Genomic DNA, 24,974 nt, shown 5'->3' on the forward strand with positions numbered 1-24,974 from the left:
ATACCCATGGTAATGCCGCTCCAGAACACAAGGCGTGCTCGCGCGCCCACACGAGTTTCCTCTCCTTGTGCTTCATTTGTTTTTCTCATTTTCAACTCCCCTTTATACGATCGGTTGTGTGAGTTGGGTTGGTAGCTAGCAAATCGGCTAATTGTCTTTTTTTCGTTCAAATTTCGCTTTCTCATTTGCTTTTGGCTGAACACCCAGCAAGACCCAGCGGGTAAAGCTAGTTGTCTAGCTAGCTAATTGTTCTGAAGCCACGCTGTTCCATCATCAGTTCCTCCTACCAGGTGAGCGAGGTGCACAACCGTGTAAAGGTGCGTCGTAAATGTATCTCCATGGAAAAGTTGTTTTGCAAGCTCGATAGAAAATAAAAGAAAGAAGAAAACGCAGACCTAGAGGAACCACTACAGATGTAGTCGCTCGACAGGTAAGGCGAAATGTGACAACATTACCTGTTTTTAATGTATTAATAAACATAACATTGTGCGTTTATTGTTAAAAGGATCTCCATTAGCTGTCACCAGAGTGGGACGAGCTAATCTTCCTGGGGTCCAACAAAAAGAAAAAGGGGAAGAAAAATAATCATTTAACAATGATAATCTAAAAGCAGTAAAACATTGTAGACATCATTATAAACATCATCAGAAATTATTCAGAAGAAGGTATTACAGTATCACGTTCATTATTACATTCATACAGTAAATATGTCTATTCCCTACTCACAATTTGAAATAGTGCATTCTCAGATGGTACTTGAAAGAGACTTTGCTATTCATTTTACGTATATTCAGTGGGCAATTATTCCAATGATTAATGACACGATAACTGTTCTCTTTAAAGCATTTGATTTTGGGCGTGATAACATCATGTGGCCATCATCAGCTGACCTAGTCAAATGAGAATGAACTTGATCACACCTAACAATTTGGTTACATAAGAAAACGGGTTGAGAAAAAAAAGACAGTGTTTCTGAAAAATGTAGTTGTATTGAAAACCAGCCTGTTCTCTACAGTTAACCATGAGAATCGACGGTGCATACTGATAGTGTTTGTTCTTATGGGACAATGTAATACTGGCAGCTCTGTTTGTCTTAAACTTGAATCCATACCTCAGTATGTTAATGGTCATTTAACACCTGCCTGTTCTCTCTGTGTTTGATTACCCTTTGGGACTCCTCAGCCAGCAGCCATGTCCATCGAATACACCATCGATATCCAGCTAACAGAGCTGGGGTATTCGGACATCCTACAGCCGCGCGAGACCTCGGTTAGAGAGACGCCCTGTCGCTCCACATCACCTGATGGCTCATTTGTACCCAGTCCCTCTCCCACTTCACTTTCAACCACACGTGTTCAGAGACGACTGGTCAGAGGCCAGCAGTCGGTTGATGGTAAAGAAGCAGGTGCAGCAAAACAGACCTCACCTCTGTCAGAGACTTCTACACTCCAAAATCCTCCACGAAGTCTACAAGATGAACACGCTGTCGAAGGCACAGCGGCTCTTGAGATGTCAGAGCCCATGGTGACTGATCCAGACCTTCCACAGCCAATAACTGAACAGGATGACAATGTAAAGAAAGATGTTGATGACAGAGACGCTGCACAAGAGGGTTCGACAGAGATGCAGCAGGGTATGGGGGATGACTCCGATGACAGTGAGGTTTCAGAGATGTATGAGGAAGAAGAGGTGGATGAGGAAGAGGATGATTATGATGATGAGCAGGGACTAAACAATGGTATGACGTATTCATTTTGACTCTTATACGCACATAATAGTGTATTGTTTACAGTCTGTCTAAAACACAAACGTTTTAGCTGAATTGCCACAATTTAATATCCAATATGCTTTAAATAGTTTTCTCATTTGCCATGGACCTTAATTTTTGTTTAGAAACTACTAAAAACACTCAAAGAAACCACGCTGTTGCACCGGGTGACATGGTCCTTCCTTACAATGGATCTGGACATTGTAGTTTACTTAGACACACACTGTCTTGCTGTCGGAAATACGCACTAGAGCACCAAATGTGTATTAATCCACTGCTGAAAATAGACCCCAACAAATGCACTGATTTTTAAGTAACGTTTTATAAAAACGACAGTGCCCAGCTGTTAAAAAATAGAAGTCTATATTTGTGACCTGTTTTTTAAAGATTTATTATGCAGCAGGAATGGATGGCCTTAGTTGGGGCTGAGTAAAACAGACTAGCATAGCAGGAAAATTGACAGACTTACACATTGTTGGTTTTGGTAGCCAGCCTTATCATTTTAAAACTGATATAAAGTGGTACCAAATAAACACTTATGTCAGTCTAATTACTTCTAATCGACATCTTCAATCTAACTTGTATCCGTTGGCACAGTTTTGATTTCCTTCTTTTCCGCAGAGTCGAGTCATTCAGGCGACCACCGCTGCAGTGTCTGTGATCTCCAGCTGCCCTCCAAATTCAAACTCCAGGACCACATGAATCTGCACACTGGAGCACGCCCGTACTGCTGTGCTGAATGTGGAAAGCGTTTCTGCCAGATCTACAGCTACCGTGTCCACCTGCGCACACACGCCCAGACCAAAGTGGATCGTCCCCTGTGCCGCGTATGTCTGATGGTCTTTGCGTCAAAGGAAGAGTTGAAACGCCACCTTTCAATAACTCACCTTGAGAAAGAGTTTTACGAGTGTGACCTGTGCAAACGTGTTTTTACTTCCCTGAAGGAGTGTGAACACCATGTGCAGTTACACAGATGTAGGCTGGATGTCGTATGCAAGGTATGTGGCCGCAATTTCTCCTCTCCAAAAGCTCTTGCACACCACCGGAGGAAGACGTGCCATCACATTCTTAAATGCACAGACTGTACAAAGACCTTTACTAAGAAGAATGCCCTCCTGAAACACAGCTTCTCCCATCTTGGTTTGTTGCCTTACACCTGTATACGATGCCGCTGCCACTTCCGCCTGGCAAGGCTGTACCGTCGACACAAGTGTGAACCCGATCGCATTCACTGTGTGGCGTGTCTGAGGGAGTTTCTCAGTCAGGAGGACTTCCAGCAGCACAAAAAGGACACAGGCTGCTGGGGCAATCAGGAGCCTAAAGGGGATGAGATCAGATGTTTGGAGTGTGGACAGAGATTTGACACTTCTGAAGAGCTGAAGAAACATGCCGGGGCTCACCAGAGGGTGCTGAAATGTGCTGAATGTGGAAAGGGTTTCCGGTCGGCCTTGCTGTTAATGTCCCACATGGGCGGGCATGCCGGAAAGTCGCCCTGCCTTTGTCAGAGCTGCGGACTGGGATTTCCCCACCAGCAGAACTATGACAGCCACCTTAAGACCTGTGGACAAACACCTCAGCCTGCGGTGAGTGTGGGAGGCGTTATGGTCGTTAAAAGGAATAATATTTTTTGTCTGTCCATTAAATACAAATTTCAGATTGTGAAATAAAAATAGGTTATGTAAGGCAACATTAAACTAGATCGATATAAACAGAATTAACATATCCTATATCTCGTTTGAAAACCTATTGATATAACTTAAAAAGTTGATATACCGCCGCTGTCACTGTGTACATTTTGAAGTGAACCTTCCATGCAGCCGTTGGTTTCAGTTAAACATGACAAAAATCTGATTTGAATTATTCAAATTTATATGAAAATGAAATTGCAGAGATATAACAATTGCTTGAGTTTGACCATCCTTAACTGTGCATGTTGTCAGCTTTGTTATCAGCGTTTAATTATTTTCATCTAGTATTGAAGGTGCAAGCAACATTTTTATTAACCTGATGCGCCACGTGGTTTGTTACACAACCTTTTTAAGTTGCCGTAATTTTAAAGCTGTTTGGAATGGGCAGGCACTTTCAAAAATACCTGGCAGGTGATTGGATGAATCATCTGTCTATCACGTCCACCAACAATATTTTGAACTAACAGTCCGGACACGAACACGGCCGTAGCTACCGGTAGCTCCTCACCGGACGCTGATTGGTGCGTTAGGCTGGTAGTTCAGACACAAACGCATTAGGTTGGAGTCTGAGGAGATGGAGTTTTGTGCGAGATGTGATCCCGAGATTCTTGCGCGATCTGGTGATATTGCGAGGGAATCCATCTGCCGTGCAAGGTAACATTTTTCTACAAAAAAAAAAGACTAAATTCACACCATCAGTGTTGGCTTACCATTTGTCTCCTGGCTTTTTATTTTCTGGCACAACCGCTGTTAATAGAATGTTATTTGGCCTCCGACGCTTACATTTTGGATGTTGGAGCTTCCTTAAAGCTATAGTGCGTAGCTTCTGAAGCCCCCATGAGGACTTCTAAGTAACGACAACAACACTGTCGTCATCCACATGACGCAAGCCTTCGGTGATCGCACGACACCCCCACCCGTCCTCCACGCAGTTGCTAGTAGCATTTAACCCGTCAAATCAAAGAGGACACTGATGATTAAAAAAAATATGATGGACTCTCCAGAAGAGGTGATGATCTTGTCGTTTTTATGTCCTCTTCGTCTCCAAAGCTGAACGCTGCTGTAGTCCTTTCTCAGCTGTGGCGTAAAACGCATCACTCCAGCTTCTGCTCGCGAATGTCGCCGGCTACACCATTTTGTAAACATAGCCATACTGAGAAATACAGTGAGAGTTGTGTGGAGCTGATAGGCTTCATTAGCTTTGTATCTCATTTGGCAATGGCTTGAATGTAACGGATGTTCATTAATATAAAATAGTTGCGCACTATAGCTTTCAACCACTGATAACAAAGAGACAACAAGCCAGTTCCTGTCGTGATGTTGGAAGTTTAACTGTGATTGACACCTACCTCAAGCAAGTTTTAGGTCTCTCCAGCTTGATTGTACTGGCATGGCACACTTGTGTTTTGTATAATTCATTGAGTGACTGAGCTGTTTTTGTTGTTTGTCATTTTAGAGTGCTCCTAAGAAACACCAGGCTTCCAGGAGCTCCTCATCGGAGGCAAAAAAGGTTGAGGCAAAACCAGACTCATGGAGTCCAACAAACCCATCCGCTAAGCCTGCTGTGGTTTTAAAGAACCCTCCTGCACCTGTGAAGGATTCTCATAGTTCAGGACATGTGACAGAAGGTGTGTCTGCTGGCTCTGGTACATCAGATGGATTATGGAAGCTAACCCTGGACAAACAGCCGCCTCCCGGTGTTAATCTTGTCGTGTTTCTTCCTGTCTGTGCAACTCAAACCAACGACCTGACACTCCCATCTGCGAGCTCCCCGACACTACTAGTTCCAGCTATGCAGGGCCAACTTCAAGAGGCTCTCCCACCTGTTTCAAATGAACACCTGGGAGTGAATGCCGCTCTTGGAGCGCCACTAAATGGTCCCCTGAATTTGGTAACTGGGATCAAACAGGACCCAGAGTGGGAAGCACCTCTGGATTTGTCTAAGAAGTGTCACTCATCTAGGTCTGCTCTGAGGAACATTCCTCTTCTTCCTATTAAAAGTGAGCCAGGAGAATTAGAAATCTCAGGAGAGGCTAATGGCACTGAAAGACAAGAATTTAAAAACGGCTATAGTAAAGCGATAGTTCAAACAAATCCAGGAGAGGCCGATGCATATACTGAAGCGAAGCAGTTTAAAATGGATCCCATGAATCTCTCCAGTTCCAATACAACATCCTCTGGGCTTATAATAGACATTAAGAAAGAGCGTCAGTCTCCTGGTCCTGATTCAGATCCGTGGTCATCCAGACCTCTCCAGCTGACAGAGAAAGAAATTAAGATGGAAGTTGATGTTTCACGCCCTGCAGAGAAATAAACGTAACATTTTTTAGTGAGGGCAAAATAAATAAAGAGAATAAAATTCCATTAGTGGTCACATTACCCTAACAAAGAGTGTCTAAATCCTGTAAAGGACACACCTACTGCTGTACCTGTAGCCACGCAAACATGGAGGTGTTTCTAAAGCCAGAACGATATACTATTCAATGTATATATTCTGTTAATCAGTAATAATATGTAGGATTTTAGTTTCTTTTGTAGTTTAAACAGAACATTCCAAGCTCATTGCTTGCTCTTGCTTATTATAGCATTTCTTTTATTTACATTTTGGGTGAAGGAAAAGGGCACTGTAACAGTCTTCAAGCCTATGCAATATTGTCCAGGATTTCCTACAGCATTAAAACATGTTCCTGATTTCTACCTTCATGTACTTGTTATTGTGTAGGGAATTTGAAGCCTTAAAGGAACACGCCAACTTATTGGGACTTTAGCTTATTCACCGTAACCCCCAGATTTAGATAAGTCCATACATACCCTTCTCATCTCCGTGCGTGTTGTAGCTCTTTCCAACGGCTCCACCGGTAGCTTAGCCTAGCACGGATCCTGAAGGTAATTGGTTCCATCTAGCCTACTGCTCCGAATAAGTGACAAAATAACGCCAACATGTTCCTATTTACATGTTGTGATTTGTATAGTCACAGCGTGTACAAATAACAAGGTCACATGACACACAGCCATCTTCTAACCGTATATAAACTGGGAACTATAGTCTTAGAAAAGCAAAGCATTTCTACTCTCTGTCCGGTGCTTCTCAGGTGCAAGCATATCACTCCGCCCAAGTAGCAGAAGTAGCAGTGCTTCGCCTTTCTGAGAATATAGTTCCCAGTTTATATACGGTTAGAAGATGTCTGTGTCTAATGTGACCTTGTTATTTGTACACACTGTGACTATACAAATCACAACATGTAAATAGGAACATGTTGGCGTTATTTTGTCACTTATTCGGAGCAGTAGGCTAGTTGGAACCAATTACCTTCAGGATCCGTGCTAGGCTAACTCTGGGGGTTACGGTGACTAAGCTAAAGTCCCAATAAGTTGGTGTGTTCCTTTTAAGTTTTTTATTAAATTGAATAAAACACTGGATTTCTTAGTATTCAGCTGAAAACTTGAAATGATGTGTATTTTTATGTAAAGACAAGAATGTAAATGGTACTGATCAATAATATGAAATTATGTCACCTTGGGATTTACATTTGCGGAATCTTTACAGTCTGCAGGTATCTTTTGATGTTTTTGTAAAGGCAAATAAACAGTTGCCCTTGATGCAAGATCAGTTAATATTTTGTTCATATTGTTATATTCTTATTACAAAAGATTGCCTTGTGTGTCTTTCCTTAAACAGGAAAAATATAACACAGCTATACATCCAAAGAGTCAGGTAAGTATTTTACTGAAAACGGTCACTAACAATAATCCATTTCTTTGTCAATTTTAGCAATTTCTGTGAGACCATAATATGCTGTTGAGATGCCATATATTTTTCAAATCTAAAAATAAACAATTTTACTTTGCAGGCTAAATGTAATTATTTGCAAAATACAATTTTCATAAATAGTTCTCTGGCTCTAAACCCAGGATGTATAATAATAACTGGATACCGGATCCCAAAATGGTGCCTATTCAGTTACGCGGCCCACTGAATATGCGCAGTAGTGTTTCTTCCGCTCGGCCCAAAGACTTTACAGTGTGGTGACGTCACACGTTTTAAAATCGCTTTTCTCGGCTCAAAGAAAGTAAATATTTAAACGCGGCACCGTATATCCATCATCTAAACAGTTTCATTATACCTTTTTTTTTATTTTTTTTATCTTATCTGTCTGTAATACTTATGTATTTTGTATTATTGTTTATCAACAGATATAGAATTGTCTGGTGTCCATTATTTAAATAAGTGTAGCCTAGTTTACTTCTTTTAGTATTTGTTTGATATCTCGTCTCGTATATTTCTCAAGTGAACATTATGTTTTTAAAGTGTAGAAAAGAAAAATCCAACGCGTCACATGATTAAAGAACCCGGAAATACAATGTTCTGTGACGAGTTGGTTTTAACCTTCTATATACACAGTCTATGGTTTTAACGGGAGTAGGCTACAGTAGATATATAATACAGTAATAAAGAACGTGCATTTGTTGCTGCTTTCATTGTTTATGAACCGCAGAGTCCAGATACTGAAGTCGTTCGTTTAAAGCTTAAGCCGTCGATCTGGCGACAACAGCAGCGTTTGTTTAAATTCATGGACAAAGAGAAGTGTGGCGACAATGTAAGTAGGCGACCCCGTTGTTGTTTTTCAAGAGGAACCAATGTTCTTAGCTAAAGTAATGAAGCGTTTAACTCATTGTCAACGAATAATCAAGTAACCTGGACTTTTGGTTATTCATACACCAAATGTATTCAGACCCTGTAACTATGCCCTGTACTTCCTGCAGCGTGCTCAGTGCTCCTGGATGGAGATGCATCAGTTCATTGGTGACCTTCTCACATCTGGAAACGCCTTAAAGGATCAGCCAGATGTGCTGAACGCAGCATGGGGTATGCCACCACCACCAGTAGCTATGGCTGCTGGTGTTGGCGGTGAGGCTCTGCGGTTCAAAGGTGCTTCACTTGAACCTCGACCTGCCCGGGACAAGCCTGAGGCAGAGGCAGGCCGACGGGTCCAGCCTGGGGCATCACAGAGGAAGGGAGAGGCCAGAGACAGGAGAGACGGTAAGAGCTCAAAATAAGGATGTTTCAGTCATTTTATTGCGTTAATTTCATTGTAATTCATATTTATTTTATGTCTAGATGTGCATGGTGCCTGCACCTGCCCTGGCTGCCCTTACTCCACTTCTCCAACTTCCTTTGAGACTTTAAAACCCAGACAATCTTTGTCCTCGCCCCCACGCTCGGATACAGTATGCCACCCCAAAGACCTTAGCAGTGCCGCTCCAATGAGTCTCAGCATGTGCTTACCGGACACCACTGAACCAAGCAGCACCACATCTGAGCTAGAGAGCAGGGCGTCCAGCCGACCGCAGAGGGAGGATGCAAACAGAGGGACTCAGAAACCAGACCGGACTCCCGCTTCCAGAGCATCCTCAGGTTCTTTGTCCCACCTCTCCATGTTTCCCTGCTTGTGTTGCCATCGCAGCCTACAAACCCAGATACTGAGCCACCAGGAAGGCACAGACTCCCCATTTTCTCACGCCCATCATTTTCATCACCACCACTGTCCCATAACTTCTTGTTTACCCTGCCCTCAGCTTGCCCACTCTCATGCGCCACAGCTCTCTGGGCCTTTTCCCTGCCTTCCTTGCCAGCGCTCCTTTCCTACCTGTACCCAGGTCTGCCACCATCAGCACAGACAAACACCCCCTCAGCAACAAGAGGAAAGCAGTAGGGCAGCTACGACCATGCTGTCGCTCCATCCCTGTATGCACTGCTCTGCCTCTTTTTCCAGACCGTCCCAGTTGCTGCAGCACCAGCGCTCTGAGCACGCTCACAAACCATCCGGCTTCCTCTGCACAGAGTGCGGTAGGGCCTTTAACTCGCACAGCAATCTCCGCATCCACCTCAATGTGCACACCGGTGCCAGGCCCTACTCATGCTCTGACTGCGGGAAGAGTTTTAGCCAGTCGGGGGCTCTGAAGATCCACAGGCGGATTCACACAGGTGAAAGGCCATATTCCTGTGCATTTTGCGGCAGGGGGTTTCCCCACCTGGCAGGGGTCCGGGCCCATCAGAGGACCCACACAGGAGAGAAGCCCTACTGCTGTAGCCAGTGTGGCAAATGTTTCACCCAGTCAGGAGCTCTTAAGATCCATATGCGCATCCACACAGGGGAGAGACCCTTCATCTGCAGCTTCTGTGAGAAAGGCTTTTCCAACCGCTCCGGGATCCGCTTCCACTACCGCACAGTCCACGGGATTGCCCCTGATCACGCTGGAGAAGGTGGAGCTGGGGATGCATATCGGGGACCAGCAGGCCGTGGTTATCCACCTGGGCGTCCCAGGACTTATCCTCCAGCCAGCGTTGGGCTAAATACACCTAACAGTCCAGAGAGTAATTTGCACACAGCTCCAAATTCCAGAGAGGGTTCCGTGTCGATCGCTGCTCATCACAAATCTCAGTCAGAGGGCGCAAACCCAAGCAGCAACAGAGAGGGACTTCTGTATGCATGCGAAGACTGTGGCCTGCGTTTTAAGGATGCCCCGTCCCGGAACAAACATCAGACTCTGATGCACTACTCCTATGAGGGAAGAGAGGAGGAGGAGGGGCAGAGGAAAGAGTCAGGGACAAACAAGGGGGTCCGCGATAGTGCAGAGTGAATTCATGTTGTTGGTACATTACAACAGGCTGAACATAAACATCAAAACACCGTAGTAAAAGTGCTCATATTATGCTTATTTTTAGCTTCATAATTGTATTTAGAGGTTATATCAGAATAGGTTTACATGGTTTAATTTTCAAAAAACATGTTTGTACTATTTGTTGTACTGCAGATTGCTGCAGCTCCTCTTTTCACCCTGTGTGTTGAGCTCTCTGTTTTAGCTACAGAGTGAGGTATCTCACTTCTGTTCCATCTTTGTTGGGAGTCGCACATGCGCAGTACCTAGGTAAGGACTACTAGCCAGTCAGAAGCAGAGCATGAGGGCGTGTCATGCTAGCAGCTAGGCGAGCATTATAACATGTGTTACAAAGTGATGCACGTTCGTCACGGAAGTAAAGGCTGGACTACAATAGAGCTGTTTGGAGCAGTTTGTGAACAGTGTTTTCTGTTGGAGATGGTAAGTCCCTTTGGGGTGGACTTCGGGCTTTTTCACTTTGTAAACCTATAACGTGCACAAACGATATATAACACAATAAAGGAAAGGGGAAAAGCCAAAAAGCATAATATGAGCACTTTAAAAACCAGTGTTGAAATAATGTAATATATTCTGTAGTTAGGTATTGGTCTTTTCGATTTGATATAGCACTCAACTTTTCGAGCTATTATATAGACTTAAATTACAATAACATAATTATAAGGAGAGATTCTGTGTGTATTATATTCAGAAGCTCAATCATGCCAGCTTTCAGAAACGTTTTTTTTAGATTTATGATTTGATAGAAGTTCATACTTAGGATTTATTGACGTTTTTTCTATTAATGAGGTACCCTGCCTGTTTGTGCAGGTTCATCACTGCTACAGGCTTCAAAGTCTGTTTTAAAATAATCTTTAACACCTTGTTGCTGCAATCACACACCAGGCAAACTCCTAAAGTATGGTTTCTTAATGCAGTTGTTTTATTGTGCCTTATTCAGCAGTGAGCAAATTCATCGCTAAATGTGACACCACAAAGCTTGTGAAAGCATTTCTAGAAATTAAATGACATTTTCGAGGGTCTTTTGGTAACATTTTTAGACATAATGGAGAACTACCACTGTCACCTGACCCTTATTATATAAATGCCTTGTAATAGGAAAAAGTACAATTTTCTATCTTCTTTTCCTCTAAGTGTGAAAAACAGCAGTCATATTAGTTTATGTTAAGTTCTTTAGTGTTTTAATTTTAACTTGTATTTTCCATACAACAATAAAAAATCCATTGGACTTTCCAAGGCATAGACAATTAAGTAAAAGTATGGAATACAGAGTTAGGTAGATTTAAGTTGTTGTACAGTAGCTAAAGCCTAACAAATAACAAGGCCACGTACTGGAATAGTTTTAATGTTAAGGTTTTGCGTCTTGTTTGAGGACATGCATTGCGGTATGTTCAATGACCGGGGCTTTCGTCAGTGTAGATGAAAGTCCTCCATCCTAATCACGACACCACCTCGCCTGTTGTGCCTTTCTGTGTTATATTACACTCCAAGCATTTATTTAAAATCCTTTTACTATGTATGGTTGACAATTATCTGAGGAGTGAGAACCAGCAGACAAATAATCACACAATCCAATACTGTTTAAAGCTCAAGAGAGCCACCTAGTGGTTACACATAGTTATAGCAACAATCTCGACCACTTAGTTACAGTATACCATTTACTGTATAGTGCTTCTTAAATGTTTTTTTAAACAAAACATGTTGAAATTATACATTGTGAATACAATGTTTTGTGAGGACAAGTAACATTCAATCCACTTTTTTTTCCTTTTTTTTTTTTGCATTAATCTGTTAAATACAATGAAGCATACATTGCTGTATGTGTTTTTTGAAAGTGCAGCTTGTGATTAAACATTTCATCTGAGACACGACTGAACCTGTATTCACTCTGTGCATCACAGGATACTTCCGCTGTACAACTACATACTTCCTGGAAGGAAAAATGTGTGTCCATATGGCTCTCGGATTATTGTGCACAATGAGTTGTGTATACCCTCATATATGCGCCGTGATCCAAAGTGACTTCTCAACTTTGGGTGCATCATTCACTAGAAGTTCAGTTTCCAGCTTCGTGTCCACTTGAGACCCCCCCCACCCCCTGCCCCCAACAAGTGGTCCTCTGGTCCCAACACACATTTTAGCTCAGGAGTTTATTTTTCTTTCTCTGTGTCTGAGCTTGCTGTGTTCACAAAGGCTCCCCATATGTGTGCTTCTGTAGTAAAGAGTCAGATGACTTGGGCTCAGCATAGACCACACTGACCGGCCGGGGGCCATTGACATGTAGTGCAGGAGTGCAGTAGCCATTGGAAAGCATCCTGTGTGAGGGACAGTCATACTGAGTGTGGCTGGATGTGGTCCTGGTACCAGCGGTAGGTGCTGGTACAGGGGGTCCATGTGTATTGCTGTGACCGATCCCTGTCAAAGTCGGTAGGTTGGACTCGGAGGGCTGCTCACTGAATGGAGTGGCATACTCGGGCTCTGGGGGAAGAGGCTCGGCGTACTCTGGCAGGTTGCCAGGAGTGTCATAATGGTTGAAGGCGAAGGGGGTGGTGTAGCCCTCATCTGAGGAGGGTCTGAATGTTGACCCAACCTTCTGTCCAATAGTTGCAACAGCAGGCTCTGCATAGTCTGAAAGGACAAATACATCGAAAAAAAAAGAAAAACCAGTATGCGATTGTATTTCTATTCATCGGAGATGCAACAAACATTGGGATTTCCACTGATACCTATGCCAATCAAAAACCTTATCAGTTTCAGCATAGCCAGTGGTACTGTCATTTCTGTAGGCACCGTCAGCTCTGAGCAGTTGCTAGACAACCACCGGAGACTCCAGGAAGTTACTTGTCCCAAGCAAGAAATAGTCTGGTACATAACCCGGGTGGTGAATAGTCACTTTTATTATTCCGGTTCTTAGGATTGAACAAATAAGAAATAATGTGTTAATTGGAGAGCGTTGCAGGTGCTGGTAGGTTTGGATTTTGTTACCGTTGACCACAGCCATGCTAGCGGTTTCCCCTTATTTCCAGTCTTTGTGCTACGCTAAGCTACTAGCTGCAGCCATATAACTGTCTCCAAGAAAACAAATGTTTGCCTCAATAACTGAATCAGCTGAATGAATTTTCACTGATATCTTTGTCCTTGTTATCATTTACTGTATCTTGTTGTGGTCGATATTTTTAACTCTTGGTTGCAATCAAGTGTTTTATCACGCAAGTACAACTTGTCAACACTTATTGTAGACAAGGCACTCCTGCGAAAATACCTTATTCTTAGTGTGTTTCCCCTGTAAATAAAAGTTTCATATAACCATGAAAATTAATCAAATTAACCAGGATTTAAGTATAATCTTCAAAACCATTTGCTTACCTTAAAGTACCTTTTAAAAATTATTTTCTATTCTAAACTCCAGGTTCACTTATTTAGCTATTCCCAAGCCTCGGAATAGCTAAGTAAGTGAACCTTGGCCTTGAAAGTTTTTCCACAGTATAGACCTTTCTAAGGTCAAGAATTAACCTATAATGCACATTTCAAACAGGCATGCCAGAAAAGATTATCCTGTTTGAGTTCTATATCTTTAAGACTCTTACAAATGCATAAGATAGGGTTAGGATCAGCCAATATGGGAAGGAAACATCAGGCATTTTATGAGCTTTAAAAAAATATTGGTGCATCCCCACTAATACTCCTCTATACTGTGGTGAACAAAATGTTATTAAATGGATATAAAAGAATCAACTGTACCCCATATCAGCATCCTTTCACTAATGGGAAACACTCTTTTAGGATCAATTGCTTATTTGCATCTTCAGTTTCTGAGAAATGCTTCTGTTCTACTTAATAGCAGTCTCATATTAGGCCAATGTTGAGTCCTTGCGTTAGATGCTTGGCCATCAACAATGTCTCCTTTAATCACAGGGACGGGGGCTGACAGCGCTGCCCTCGGATCCGACCAGACCCTACTCTCCCCAAGCAGACGAGGCTGTGGTGTGGGAGGCCTAGACCTTACACAGGGAGCCTCCGAGCCAGAGCTATTTTAATTAGACAGGCTTTAGTGAGGGCTATGATTGTCTTAGCTTTGACCCCTCTGTCCTGTTTATCACTGGACCACTCAGGGAAGGGCCCCCTCGCTGGGGGAGAGGGTGGGGAAGGCAAAGAGGGGAAGTGGTGGTTGTGGGGGGGCTGAGCTCTCTTTATCGAGCTCCAATTAAAGGGTCTCTTTCAGAGAGGCTCCGTGGACCAAAGAAAGGAATGTTTATACTGCGTCTGGGCGATGGGCTGAGCCAGGGGAAAGAATGGACAGCCCATGGAGAGAGCTGTTTGCCTGTCAGGCCTGGCGTGAGCTCCTCAAACTGACCACTGAAGCCAGAGACTGTTAGAGCAGGAAAGATGGAGGAGGGAAGGCAGAGCTCACGACTTGAGATCACCAGTAAACTCTGAATGGGCAATGAAAGGACTAGCAAAAAGGCAGACGCTGATAATAACAGTGGTAATACTGAGGCACAGCAGTGTTTTCTGTTGAAAAAGTAAACTCCATGTTTCTATGAATTCTCACCATTAAGAGGAGGGCTAGGTAGAGCATCATGGACATTTCGCTCCAGAGGGTAAGAGATAAGCTCTGATTGTGGGCAGGAGAGACTCTTTGCCTGGAAACTTTGACTACCTGCTTGACACACAAACACTCAGTCAGAGGCTTTTTAACAGAAGATTGAACAATAGTGGAAAATGTTTAAAGAACACTCAACTTACTTGTGGTTAAGGAGTACTTCATTTGTGAATCTTTTTTCCTACATGGAGAAGGAGATGAACGCAAAGAATGATGTACATACTAGATTAGTCAATTAATCAGTCAACAGAAAAAAATCTAAATAACTGATTAGTTGTTTTAGTCATTTTTCAGGCACAACTATTTTTAAAATGACGATTAATTGAAAAAATACTGATGAACCAATAATAAAAATAATCATCAACCTCAGTATCTTTGCCAGTCACCAAAAGTACTTGGGCATGAATAAAATAAAAACAAATGTACAGTGAAAAAAAAAAAAAATGACAGTACTCCATTCAAATCAGAGTGTGTGCAAACTGTACTTGAAAATAAATAACTTCTGAAAATATCAACAGTATTAAAATACAGTACCTTCTCTTCCACCAGACTCCAGCCAACAAACAACTGCCGCACGTTATCAGCCCCAGGACCACTCCCACTGCCACTATTACTGGCTGACTGGAGCCTACAGGAACATAAGTGTCTGAGTACGTAAACAGTTGTATAAGGGTGAGGCAGGAATGCAGTTTACTGCAATGTACATACCGTTAAGTGTGAATATATAACAATGTTTGTACAGATCTGACATGTATTCTTCCTAAAATAGACTGGCATTAATTCCCATTGTACACACATGAAATGACAATGAAAGCTATGCAAGTACACACTCAGTCTCGTCTCCACTAACACTGGGCCCTCTGTGGGGGAAGGAGGAGTGGGGCTGGGCCGTGGTGTATCCATGTTAACACTGATGGATGGAGATTCTGTTGGACCAGTAGGACAGGGCATCATAATATCAGGAGTACAGACACGAACACACTGCTAGACAGATCACGTAAACAGAGATACGTTGATTCTTGATAAGTAGGAGTAGTAGTGAGATCACCCACCAGCGGCTGAGCGGGACCTTGGTGTTACCTTGGCAACAGGACAGCCAAGGATTTGCACCTGAGCTAAAGCTCGGCCATGCCAGCTGAGTGGCTGTAGCCGGACAAACCGAGCCACCACTGGAGGGAAAAAGCTGTTGAGAACCCTGAGGTGGCCATCCGTATAGGCCTGAAACACCTGGGAACCATGACAACCAAGTTACAGATGGACACCAGGACGCCTAGTATAGACTAGGTCTGCTCGATTATGGAAAAAAAATCCTAATCCCGATTATTTTGGACAATATTGAAATCACGATTATTTAACACGAGTACTCATTGACTTTTGGAAAGATGTTGCAATTATTGAATTTGAAAAAAACAGTTAAACAAATCAACAGTGAAAACACCTTGAACTGTGAAATTTCCCTTAAAGTGCTCATATTATGCTCATTTTCAGGTTCATAATTGTATTTAGAGGTTATATCAGAATAGATTTATCTGGTTTAATTTTCAGTAACACCATATTTTTGTTGTACTGCAGATTGCTGCAGCTCCTCTTTTCACCCTGTGTGTTGAGCTCTCTGTTTTAGCTACAGAGTGAGGTATCTCACTTCTGTTCCATCTTTGTTGGGAGTCACACATGCGCAGTAGCTAGGTAAGGACTACTAGCAGTGTTGGGGAGTAACGGAATACATGTACCGGTGTTACGTATTCAGAATACAAATTATGAGTAACTGTATTCCGTTACAGTTACAATTTAAATAGTTGGTATTTAGAATACAGTTACATTGTTGAAATCAATGGATTACATGACGATACTTCTGTTTCACGGGTTTATTCACTCTCGCAACTCCATGCATTTCCCAGAAGCCCCAATATGAAAACAAAAAAATTAGCTATTTGGTGATCACTGATAGAGGTAGAGATGGAGCCGGAACCGGCACAACAGAGCCAGGGCAGGAATGTGTTTCTATCTTGGAAATTCAAACAGCATTTCACATTAAAGAAAGAGAAGTAAGAACGAAATATAACTGTGCACTGCAGTGCAACTTCTGCTTGCCAGCAACCAACTTCCTTTCAGCGTCCAAATTACTCCACCTCCAACCTGAAGAAGCTTAAGTTGAGTTATTTTTAGCCAAGGGTAGTCGTCTGCTGTAGTTTTACTGGTCACCTTGCTATTTTATAGTTGACATGCAACTTTACATTCTCCTACGTGCTGATTTACTAGCCCCAGAGCCGTTGAAAGACTGACTAGCTCCGTTTGACATGTTAGCTAACGTTAGCTAAAATTTAATACATTTTTGTAGTATGCAGTTCGGGACTACAAATACAAAAATCTATCTGCTTGTTTAGGTACACATTCAGCCAGTTGGAACAGAAGAACACACCAGAATAGGCCTGTTTAGTAAGCTGTATGTGATGGCCGCATTCCTACTTATAAAATGCAATTCAATGTGGAAGTAATCCAAGTATTCAGAATACGTTACTACGTTACTTAGATTGAGTAACGTAACGGAATACGTTACAAATTACATTTTTGGGCATGTATTCTGTACTCTGTAACGGAATACGTTTTGAAAGTATCCTTCCCAACACTGACTACTAGTCAGTCAGGAGCAGAGTATGAGGGCGTGTCATGTTAGCAGCTAGGCGAGCATTATAACATGTGTTACAAAGTGATACACGTTCGTCACGGAAGTAAAGGCTGGACTACAATAGAGCTGTTTGGAGCAGTTTGTGAACAGTGTTTTCTGTTGGAGATGGTAAGTCACTTTGGGGTGGACTTTGGGCTTTTTCACTTTGTAAACCTATAACATGCACAAAAAGATATACAACATAAGGAAAGGGGAAAAGCCAAAAAGCATAATATGAGCACTTTAATACTTTTCCCGTTTGAACCTTTTCTTCTCATTCAGAACACAAGACAAAATAAGAGTTTACTTGTAAAACGCAATGTGCAAAATGATTGTTTTTCTCGATTACTCTGTTTTTGTGATCTTTTGGAGCCAAAATCGTAATCACAATTACAAATTTGATTAATTGCACAGCCGTAGTTTAGACTCAGTTGCCACAAGAGAGTACCACCAAGTGAACATCAGTGAGCATGGTACAATGCGTACCTTTTTTTCTTTGCTGAGAGCACCTTTGTATAGCTTCCAAGCTTTTCTGTCCTTGCTGAAAAAAAGACTGTAGGATTCTATGTAGTACTCGTTTGATACCGTTGTTATTATTCCTGAAAAAACAGAGTGCAACATTTTTTTAGTTCACCATAATACCGTAACACACTGTGGACATTAAGATACAATCTCTTGCTAACAATTTCACACAAAGTCTGATGTACAATAAATCCCACAAAAAGACCAAATGTGTTGGGACACCTCTCAATACTTTTTGACTTCCCTACCCGGTCTGTGGCCCAAGCTCATTGGTTACAACTGAATATCTAAATCTTCATTTTTTTCAGTTTCAATTTTTGAAAAGGCTCGATAATTTTTCTTCAAACAAACTGCAGTAAATAGTGCATTTGTTGCGGACCATTTTCAGTGGTGAATTAATACACTGGTGTGCTAATGAGTATTTTTGGCAGGACGGTGTAGGTGTGACTGACTAATAATTAATTACTGTGGCCATGTTCATCTTAATTAGGGAACAGGTCAACCAGTGCGTCAGTGTGACTCACGACGTGTTTAAAAAAAAAAAGAAATTGGAGGTCAATGGCACAGAGGAATAACCTACTGTATATCAGACTTTGGATACACACAAAATACTATTCAGTGGCATAAATTCATTGTTGGTTTGGGTATTTTTGCATATTTGTTGACAATAGTATCATCAGAGTTACCCTTTAAACAGCTTTCTTAGAGTATATTCAAATGTTTTTAAATAAGCATATTTTATACACAAATTCTAACTTGAAAATGTTTACCTGTGATAGTGCTTCTATCACTCAGCCCCAGCTCCACCCATGGGTTTGGATCATTACCGTCTGCTGCCCAGGGTAGGAACTCATGGCTAGAATCCATGTTTCTGGAGGACCAGAACATTGTGTACTCTTGACTGTTTTCATCCCGGAAAGATGAGGCATTTAAACCAGAAACACTCAGGATGTTGTTGCATTCTGTTTAGGGGACCAGAGGAAAGTGGTTCATTATGTAACCCAGAGTGTTTTTATATACAGCAACATTAGCCACTTTACTACAAAGCATGTATACTTTACTGCAGAACCTTTTTTGCCATTTAAAAAAAAAAAGTGTTTATACCATAGTGAAAGGAACAGAAGTTTATGGATGTCCGGAAGGGAGTCAAAGAAATGTCTTGAACAACAGACATCAGGAATGTACATAAGGTCTTACTTGTAGTAAATGGGTTAAAACATGCAAAAACACTGGGTGTGCTGTGCTCACAACATGTAGTGATAAATGTCATGTCTTGCTCATACCTTGGCTGAAGAGCAGCTTCTTTTCTGATAATGATCCCCTGTCAAAATAGGAGGGTTAAAAAGGTCAGTGCATCTACATACATAGATATACATTAAATATAATCTCATTTTGAACTCAGCCACTATGATATAATGTGATCTCTTATTTTGAGTTCAATAACAGCAGACACACATTTTTGAAAGGATTCCATTGGCAAAGGTGGATTCATAGAGTGTAAGACTTCTCCCACGGTTCACAGTGACACGGCCTCCCAGACTATCAGATGCAGCTCCAGCATGGACTGCAGACTTGCACAGGACTGAGGTCTATAGCAGAGGGGGACACATGGAACCCTTTCAGACATGAAGGTAATTCATAACTTGTGCTTTTAAGTAAAAAAAAAAAAAGAAAGAAAGAAGCCTAACACAGCTTGAAATGAAATGTGGATTACTTACATCTCTGTAACCCTGTTCATTGTTTCCCCAAACATCCCCTGTGATATTCTTACATCCAGCAGGGCAGTACACACTGAGAAACAGCAGAATAATCCATGAGAAACACTCACTCTTCAACTGAATCTATTATGGGAAATGTGGAGGTCAACCACTTACCTCAAAAGCTGCGAGCTAGAATGAGATCCTCGTTGTAAACAAGAAATGAGATCTGCAACAGCAAAACAGACAGGGATGTAATTAAATCAACACTCTTGAGGACTAATTCAAACTTTCCTAAATATGTATTGGTGGACTTTGAATAGTATGGTGTGGGACCCAGTAATTCAGGCTTACATAATACTCAACCACACACAAACAGATTCTGTGTGAGAGGATCTAGCATGCTCTACGTGTGCTATATTAGGGGATGAGTGCTCATCGCTGTTGATGTGAGTAAGCCCTTTGTTACTGTCACAGTTCACGAGTACAGTGGATGGTCCTCGTGTGATCACAATTAACAGACAGTGGCTTGTATGTCTGAACACGGGCTTAGCTCCAGACACTGATGGATTTCATAAACAACTCCAGTAAAAAACAGGAAACTATGATACATACTGTACAGTACGGATTGCTTCATCCAGACAAAAGGGAATTATCTCTAAGTATAGAGTAGCATTCAGACCAAACAAGTCCACATGGTTATTTAAATGATACACAGGAAGAACTTTAACCATTGTCTCATTTTCTATTTGAATCGGTATGATCCAGAACCATTCATACCATTTCTGTGTACATGTTACAATCTGCTGTTGTATTGGTAGAAGGAGTTAAAAATACTTGGACTTTATAACCGCTAGCCTCTGGGTTGCAACAAACACACAATGGTAGTGGGCTTGCAGTGGTTAACACGCTGATGAAGAGGAGGGGGAGGGAAAAAGAAATCCAGCCACTCAAAGCGACAGACTGAAGCCTGAGGGCCTCACTCTATTGAGCCTAAGCGAAGGAGTCCGACACTTGCTTTCCGAGCAAAGACGCCAGAGCAAAGACAGCGATGGAGGATGAATGCCAATAAGAAGTGACTCATGGACTCACAGCACACACACATCAACACACAAGGACAAATATTCACACAGACATTGGTGTTACAATTACACCAGTGTTAACTTGTAAATGAGCAAATTTGAGCAATTCAATTCAAACTATAAATCAGGCATTTGTAAAGACTACCGCAGTAATAACTGAACAGCAGTGTAACCACAGATGTTGGTAATAAACAACTTTCGTATACTTATTTTAACCATGTAAGCACTTTACAAACAGCAATCAACAACTTACAAACGTCTTACCTGGATACTGGTCGGTGGCATAGGACAGTAGAAACCCTCGTCCAGAGCGGTGTGGGCCTGACCTGAAGGTTATTGTCACTTCATTGCTTTTAAATGTCACATTGTTCAGTGATGCATCAAGCTTCCCACACACTGGACCTGTGAACACGCAGACCCACAACAACATTTGTAAAAGCACATTAACACTAATACTTTGTAGTTTCCAATACCATAATGTATACAGACGTCCGCACAAACAGCATATTACATGCTCGAATAGTGAAATAGTGTCAGTCCCTTTGTCAGCATTTATCAACAGATAAAGATGATTTAAGTCAGTCCACTAGTGTTTTCCTGTTTGTTTCCCATAACGCCAACTGTACAGTAAAGAGCAAAGCTGTAGACTGCATGTAAGAACACTTCCCCAGCAGAGAAAACTACATAAAATCGTGAGCCAGGTTCTGAGGAATCCGATAATAAACACAAATGGCAGCCTAACAAAAATATTTCTATCTCCTGAATCTCTCAGCCTTCATTTTGGTGTCTTGTCAAATTTGTATGCCCTCAAGACACGGCTTGATACACCTGGTTGGAGAACGTGCATGTGTCTGTTACGAAACTGGGTTCGCCTCTTTTGTCAATGTGTCAAAGGAATGGCATGCCCTGTGTCTATTCCACAATCATGGCTGGGAGAACGTCAGTAATGACATGGAACATTAAAAAAAAATCCATCAGCGGTGAACAAGCTTACCCAGACTGGGTATCCCGCTCTTGTCTGTGATCACAAGAGAACCATTCCTGCAGCCCGGACTGCTCTCAATGTCAAAATCCCCAAACAGCAGTCGCAGCGTTCGCCCCTCTGCCACTCGAAGCCTCCACTTACACCAGGTGTTACTGGGGTAGGTGCCTGGATAGTTCGGAGAGGCCAACGTGCCAGACTCTGTGCCCAGCAGTGTATGTCCACAGCCATTACCTGAAATAACACAAGTACAATAAGGAGGCTGTGATGGGAAAATCATTAAAAAACATTAGAACATGTTTAGGGACAGTTTCATTTCAAAATTAGATGCTAACCACTTGCTAAAGGATAATGTCTTTAAAAATGTTTTCATGTTTTATGTCAAACACTTTTTCAGAAAAAAGCCATTTTCGGTTTTTGAGTAGCAAAAGATTAAGGTTATTAGTGTTTTAAGTTAAATCATTAATGTTTTTATTATGGATTAATCTTATTTTCTCAATGGTTATTTAAAATGTCCCTATGGCACGTTGCTCGTTTTGTCCGACCAACAATTCAAAACCCAAAGTAGTTCAGTTGAATGTTATAATATAGAAGACTAAAGAAACCAGCAAATATTCACATTTCACAAGCTGGACGTAGTGAATTATTAGCATTTTTTTCTCATTCTTATTAGCATGACTTAAAAACAATTAACCGACTATCAAAAGTTTTGCCTATTAATCACCTGTTGATCGACTAATTACTGACCAACAAGAAATATGTATTTCTCACACAGCTGATGGTTATCAAAGCATTTTATAAATAGAAGTTTCACTCCCAAAGCATCTGTGCCAGGCAAAGAGTTATAAGCTAAGCGCCCCAAGCTTCAATAAAGCTAAAATCACATAACCGCAGACAGCTTCGTCATTTATTGTCAAACTAAATACACAGAATATTAGGTGCTTTGTTAATGCACCATTTTGGAACAGATGAGTAATACGTCTGTTCTGAACATGCAGAGCAGACCAGGGCATGTTTATACTCTTCTGATCATAACAGTAAAATGACACAACTGTCTGTCATTAGACAAATTATGTTATGATTTGGCGCTATATAAATAGAATTGACTTGACTTAAGAGAAAAGGCCAGAAAATTGAAAATGTCTTTTTTTAATTTATTTATGCATTGCTTTAATTATGAACACTGTCTTTCTTGAATGTTGAATCACTACATCCTCTGACCTGCAGTTGTCGTGACTAACATTTTAATGGGAACGGAAAACACAAATATTTAGATCCTCTTACATCCCTGTGGGTCACAGAAAATAAATGACTCAATTCCTACAGTGGTCATACAGAGATAAGTGCTGTGGGGGTGGCAGGCAGGCTCAAAACCTACCCCAAAAATGTCAAGTAATGACGTGTTCCAAGAATGGTCAAAACTTGAAAAAGGCACCAGGGTCCATGTAAGCCTACGCATCATCCCTGTCCTTGTCTTCCTTATAAGGCTGGAAACAGGAGGATAACCTTGCACTCACCCTGTGTCACACACATCCTGCATCACACCAGCCGTTCCCCTACTTCCCGACAGCTCTTCAGCTCCTGATACCATAAACCTTTGGATGTTATTGCCCCTCCTCAAGTCCCCAAAGGATTCCCTGGAAATGCCACAGCGACATACTGTAACCGTGGGCTACAGAGCATGGATCTGTCACCTTCCGGTGGGAGGCCACAGAGGCTGCAATGCTGGGGGAAGTTCTGGTTGGCCGGTAATCCGTCCCTGCTCACTGAACCCTTTCACCTACAGTCTGTTTCTAGTTTCATACAGAGAGGATACGTGTTCGGCCTGTTCTGACCAGTTTAGAAAATTTAGAAGGCGAATTACAGAAGTCGACCTGGGTGGCAGGATAGCAGACACTCAATCAAAAGCAGCCCGGCAACATTGTTTTTCCACTTGAGGCTTTGCTGGCAGGTCTTTACAGGTCCACACTAGCAGACAGGATCTTCACCTGTGCTACCTGTCACTATATTGCCTTAACCTTTCTTGTGTGTCAATCACATTACACAACCATGGCTAAAATGTTTCCCCCATACCCTGGCCCCACCAAAGCCAGAAAGCAAAATGTGATTCAGAATAAGTAATTGACCCTGGACTTAATCATCTTCCGATGTGAGGAAACCAAAAGCTAAAGAGACAGACAAAAATCAACGGTAAGATTTGTGGTATAGCTGAATGTTATATTTCACCGGGGCAGTACATTGCTTTTCTATTTGTCTGTGTGTATGTATGGTCACTGTGATTTATACTGCACACGGACTTGTCTGCTGTTCAGAAAAAAACCTGTGGGAAAGGTAAGCTGCTGGGATCAGTAGGTAAACATGCACTAGGGAAGAGTATGTAAAGAATGCTACCATGACCTCACATGGTCGACCTTTGCGCCTACTTCAATTTGAAATGCAGTATTTTGCCACTGACCTAAGCCTATGGTTCACCATAAAAGTGACCATAAAAGTAGAATTGACAGCAGAACATATGAAAACCGTTAGGACTTGTGCATTAGCAACAATACAAGCCTATGTAATGGTGATATCAGTTAGCATAATAGCTGCTGATGTAAATGTGAAGTAACGATAGTAGCACGTTTGTATGGTAATGACTAGCTTAGATAGGTTGCAAATGTTGTTTCAAAGCCTGTTGGTCATTGGTACTTGTCGCACGCCAGGGCTTTTAAACTATATGTCACTATAACGTTACCATTAAGTTCCAATAAACTAACAATTCATTTGTTATTAGCTATTCGTGACCAGGAGTAGTAACGGAGTAACGTTAACGTTAGTAACAACAGCTAACAAGATGTTTGAAATAGTCTCGCGTCACATTCTTTATCTTGTCAAAAGCGTTAACAAAATAGGTTTTTCTTACCCTCCTGGCCGTGAACACTTACGGAACAGACGCTAAAAGTGATCCAGAAACCGGTAATAAAAGACTTCACAGCATCCCGGATGTTTTCACACTTTACGAGCATGATTTCCAGAGCTCTGTGTGAAAAAGTAAGGTGCAAGCCCCGATGGCTCGAGCTTCTGGCCTCAGTAAAAAAAGTTATAGTATAGTACAAGGTACTGGATATTTACTATTGGCCACGAGACGTAAACTCGACCTCTCATTGGTTCTCCGTGAGTGCCAATCAAATAATCCAAGCATTCCATTCCCAAATAGGGTCGGGCTGATCTGAGACCAGCCGTTGGCAGTCATACTAATACTAACATTTCATAAATAAATGAAAAGGTGACATTTTGCGTTCAAAAGTCA

General features: G+C 41.9%; 3 protein-coding genes across 7 annotated transcripts; 2 read left to right on the forward strand and 1 right to left on the reverse strand.

Annotated features, from left to right (window-relative positions):
• The first annotated feature begins 61 nt into the window (after nt 1-61).
• On the forward strand, nt 62-7,056 carry LOC144519831 (uncharacterized). The gene is made up of 4 exons (XM_078253270.1): nt 62-430; nt 1,183-1,738; nt 2,390-3,351; nt 4,913-7,056. Exons 2-4 carry the CDS (start codon nt 1,192-1,194, stop codon nt 5,768-5,770), a joined length of 2,367 nt encoding a protein of 788 aa, XP_078109396.1. The 5' UTR covers nt 62-430; nt 1,183-1,191; the 3' UTR covers nt 5,771-7,056.
• Nucleotides 7,057-7,777: 721 nt separating this feature from the next.
• On the forward strand, nt 7,778-12,005 carry LOC144519833 (uncharacterized). The gene is made up of 3 exons (XM_078253276.1): nt 7,778-8,054; nt 8,221-8,497; nt 8,576-12,005. The coding sequence occupies exons 1-3, from the start codon at nt 8,028-8,030 to the stop codon at nt 10,096-10,098; spliced, it is 1,827 nt and encodes a 608-aa protein (XP_078109402.1). The 5' UTR covers nt 7,778-8,027; the 3' UTR covers nt 10,099-12,005.
• LOC144519832 (discoidin, CUB and LCCL domain-containing protein 1) lies at nt 11,878-24,767 on the reverse strand. 5 transcript variants are annotated; one of them, XM_078253274.1, is made up of 15 exons: nt 24,588-24,766; nt 21,698-21,919; nt 20,968-21,105; nt 19,799-19,850; nt 19,643-19,715; nt 19,380-19,513; nt 19,208-19,245; nt 18,695-18,886; nt 17,889-18,001; nt 15,790-15,964; nt 15,568-15,663; nt 15,272-15,365; nt 14,881-14,918; nt 14,687-14,794; nt 11,878-12,762 (listed from the first exon to the last, which is right to left on the reverse strand). In XM_078253274.1, the coding sequence occupies exons 1-15, from the start codon at nt 24,688-24,690 to the stop codon at nt 12,320-12,322; spliced, it is 2,019 nt and encodes a 672-aa protein (XP_078109400.1). In that variant the 5' UTR covers nt 24,691-24,766; the 3' UTR covers nt 11,878-12,319. The 5 variants fall into 5 exon arrangements, with proteins under 5 accessions (XP_078109400.1, XP_078109399.1, XP_078109398.1 ...); XM_078253273.1 differs by having other exon boundaries at nt 14,687-14,797; XM_078253272.1 differs by having other exon boundaries at nt 15,272-15,383.
• Between the last annotated feature and the right edge of the window lie 207 nt (nt 24,768-24,974).

The sequence above is a fragment of the Sander vitreus genome, chromosome 6 (genome assembly GCF_031162955.1).
Source record: "Sander vitreus isolate 19-12246 chromosome 6, sanVit1, whole genome shotgun sequence".
NCBI lineage: Eukaryota > Metazoa > Chordata > Actinopteri > Perciformes > Percidae > Sander > Sander vitreus.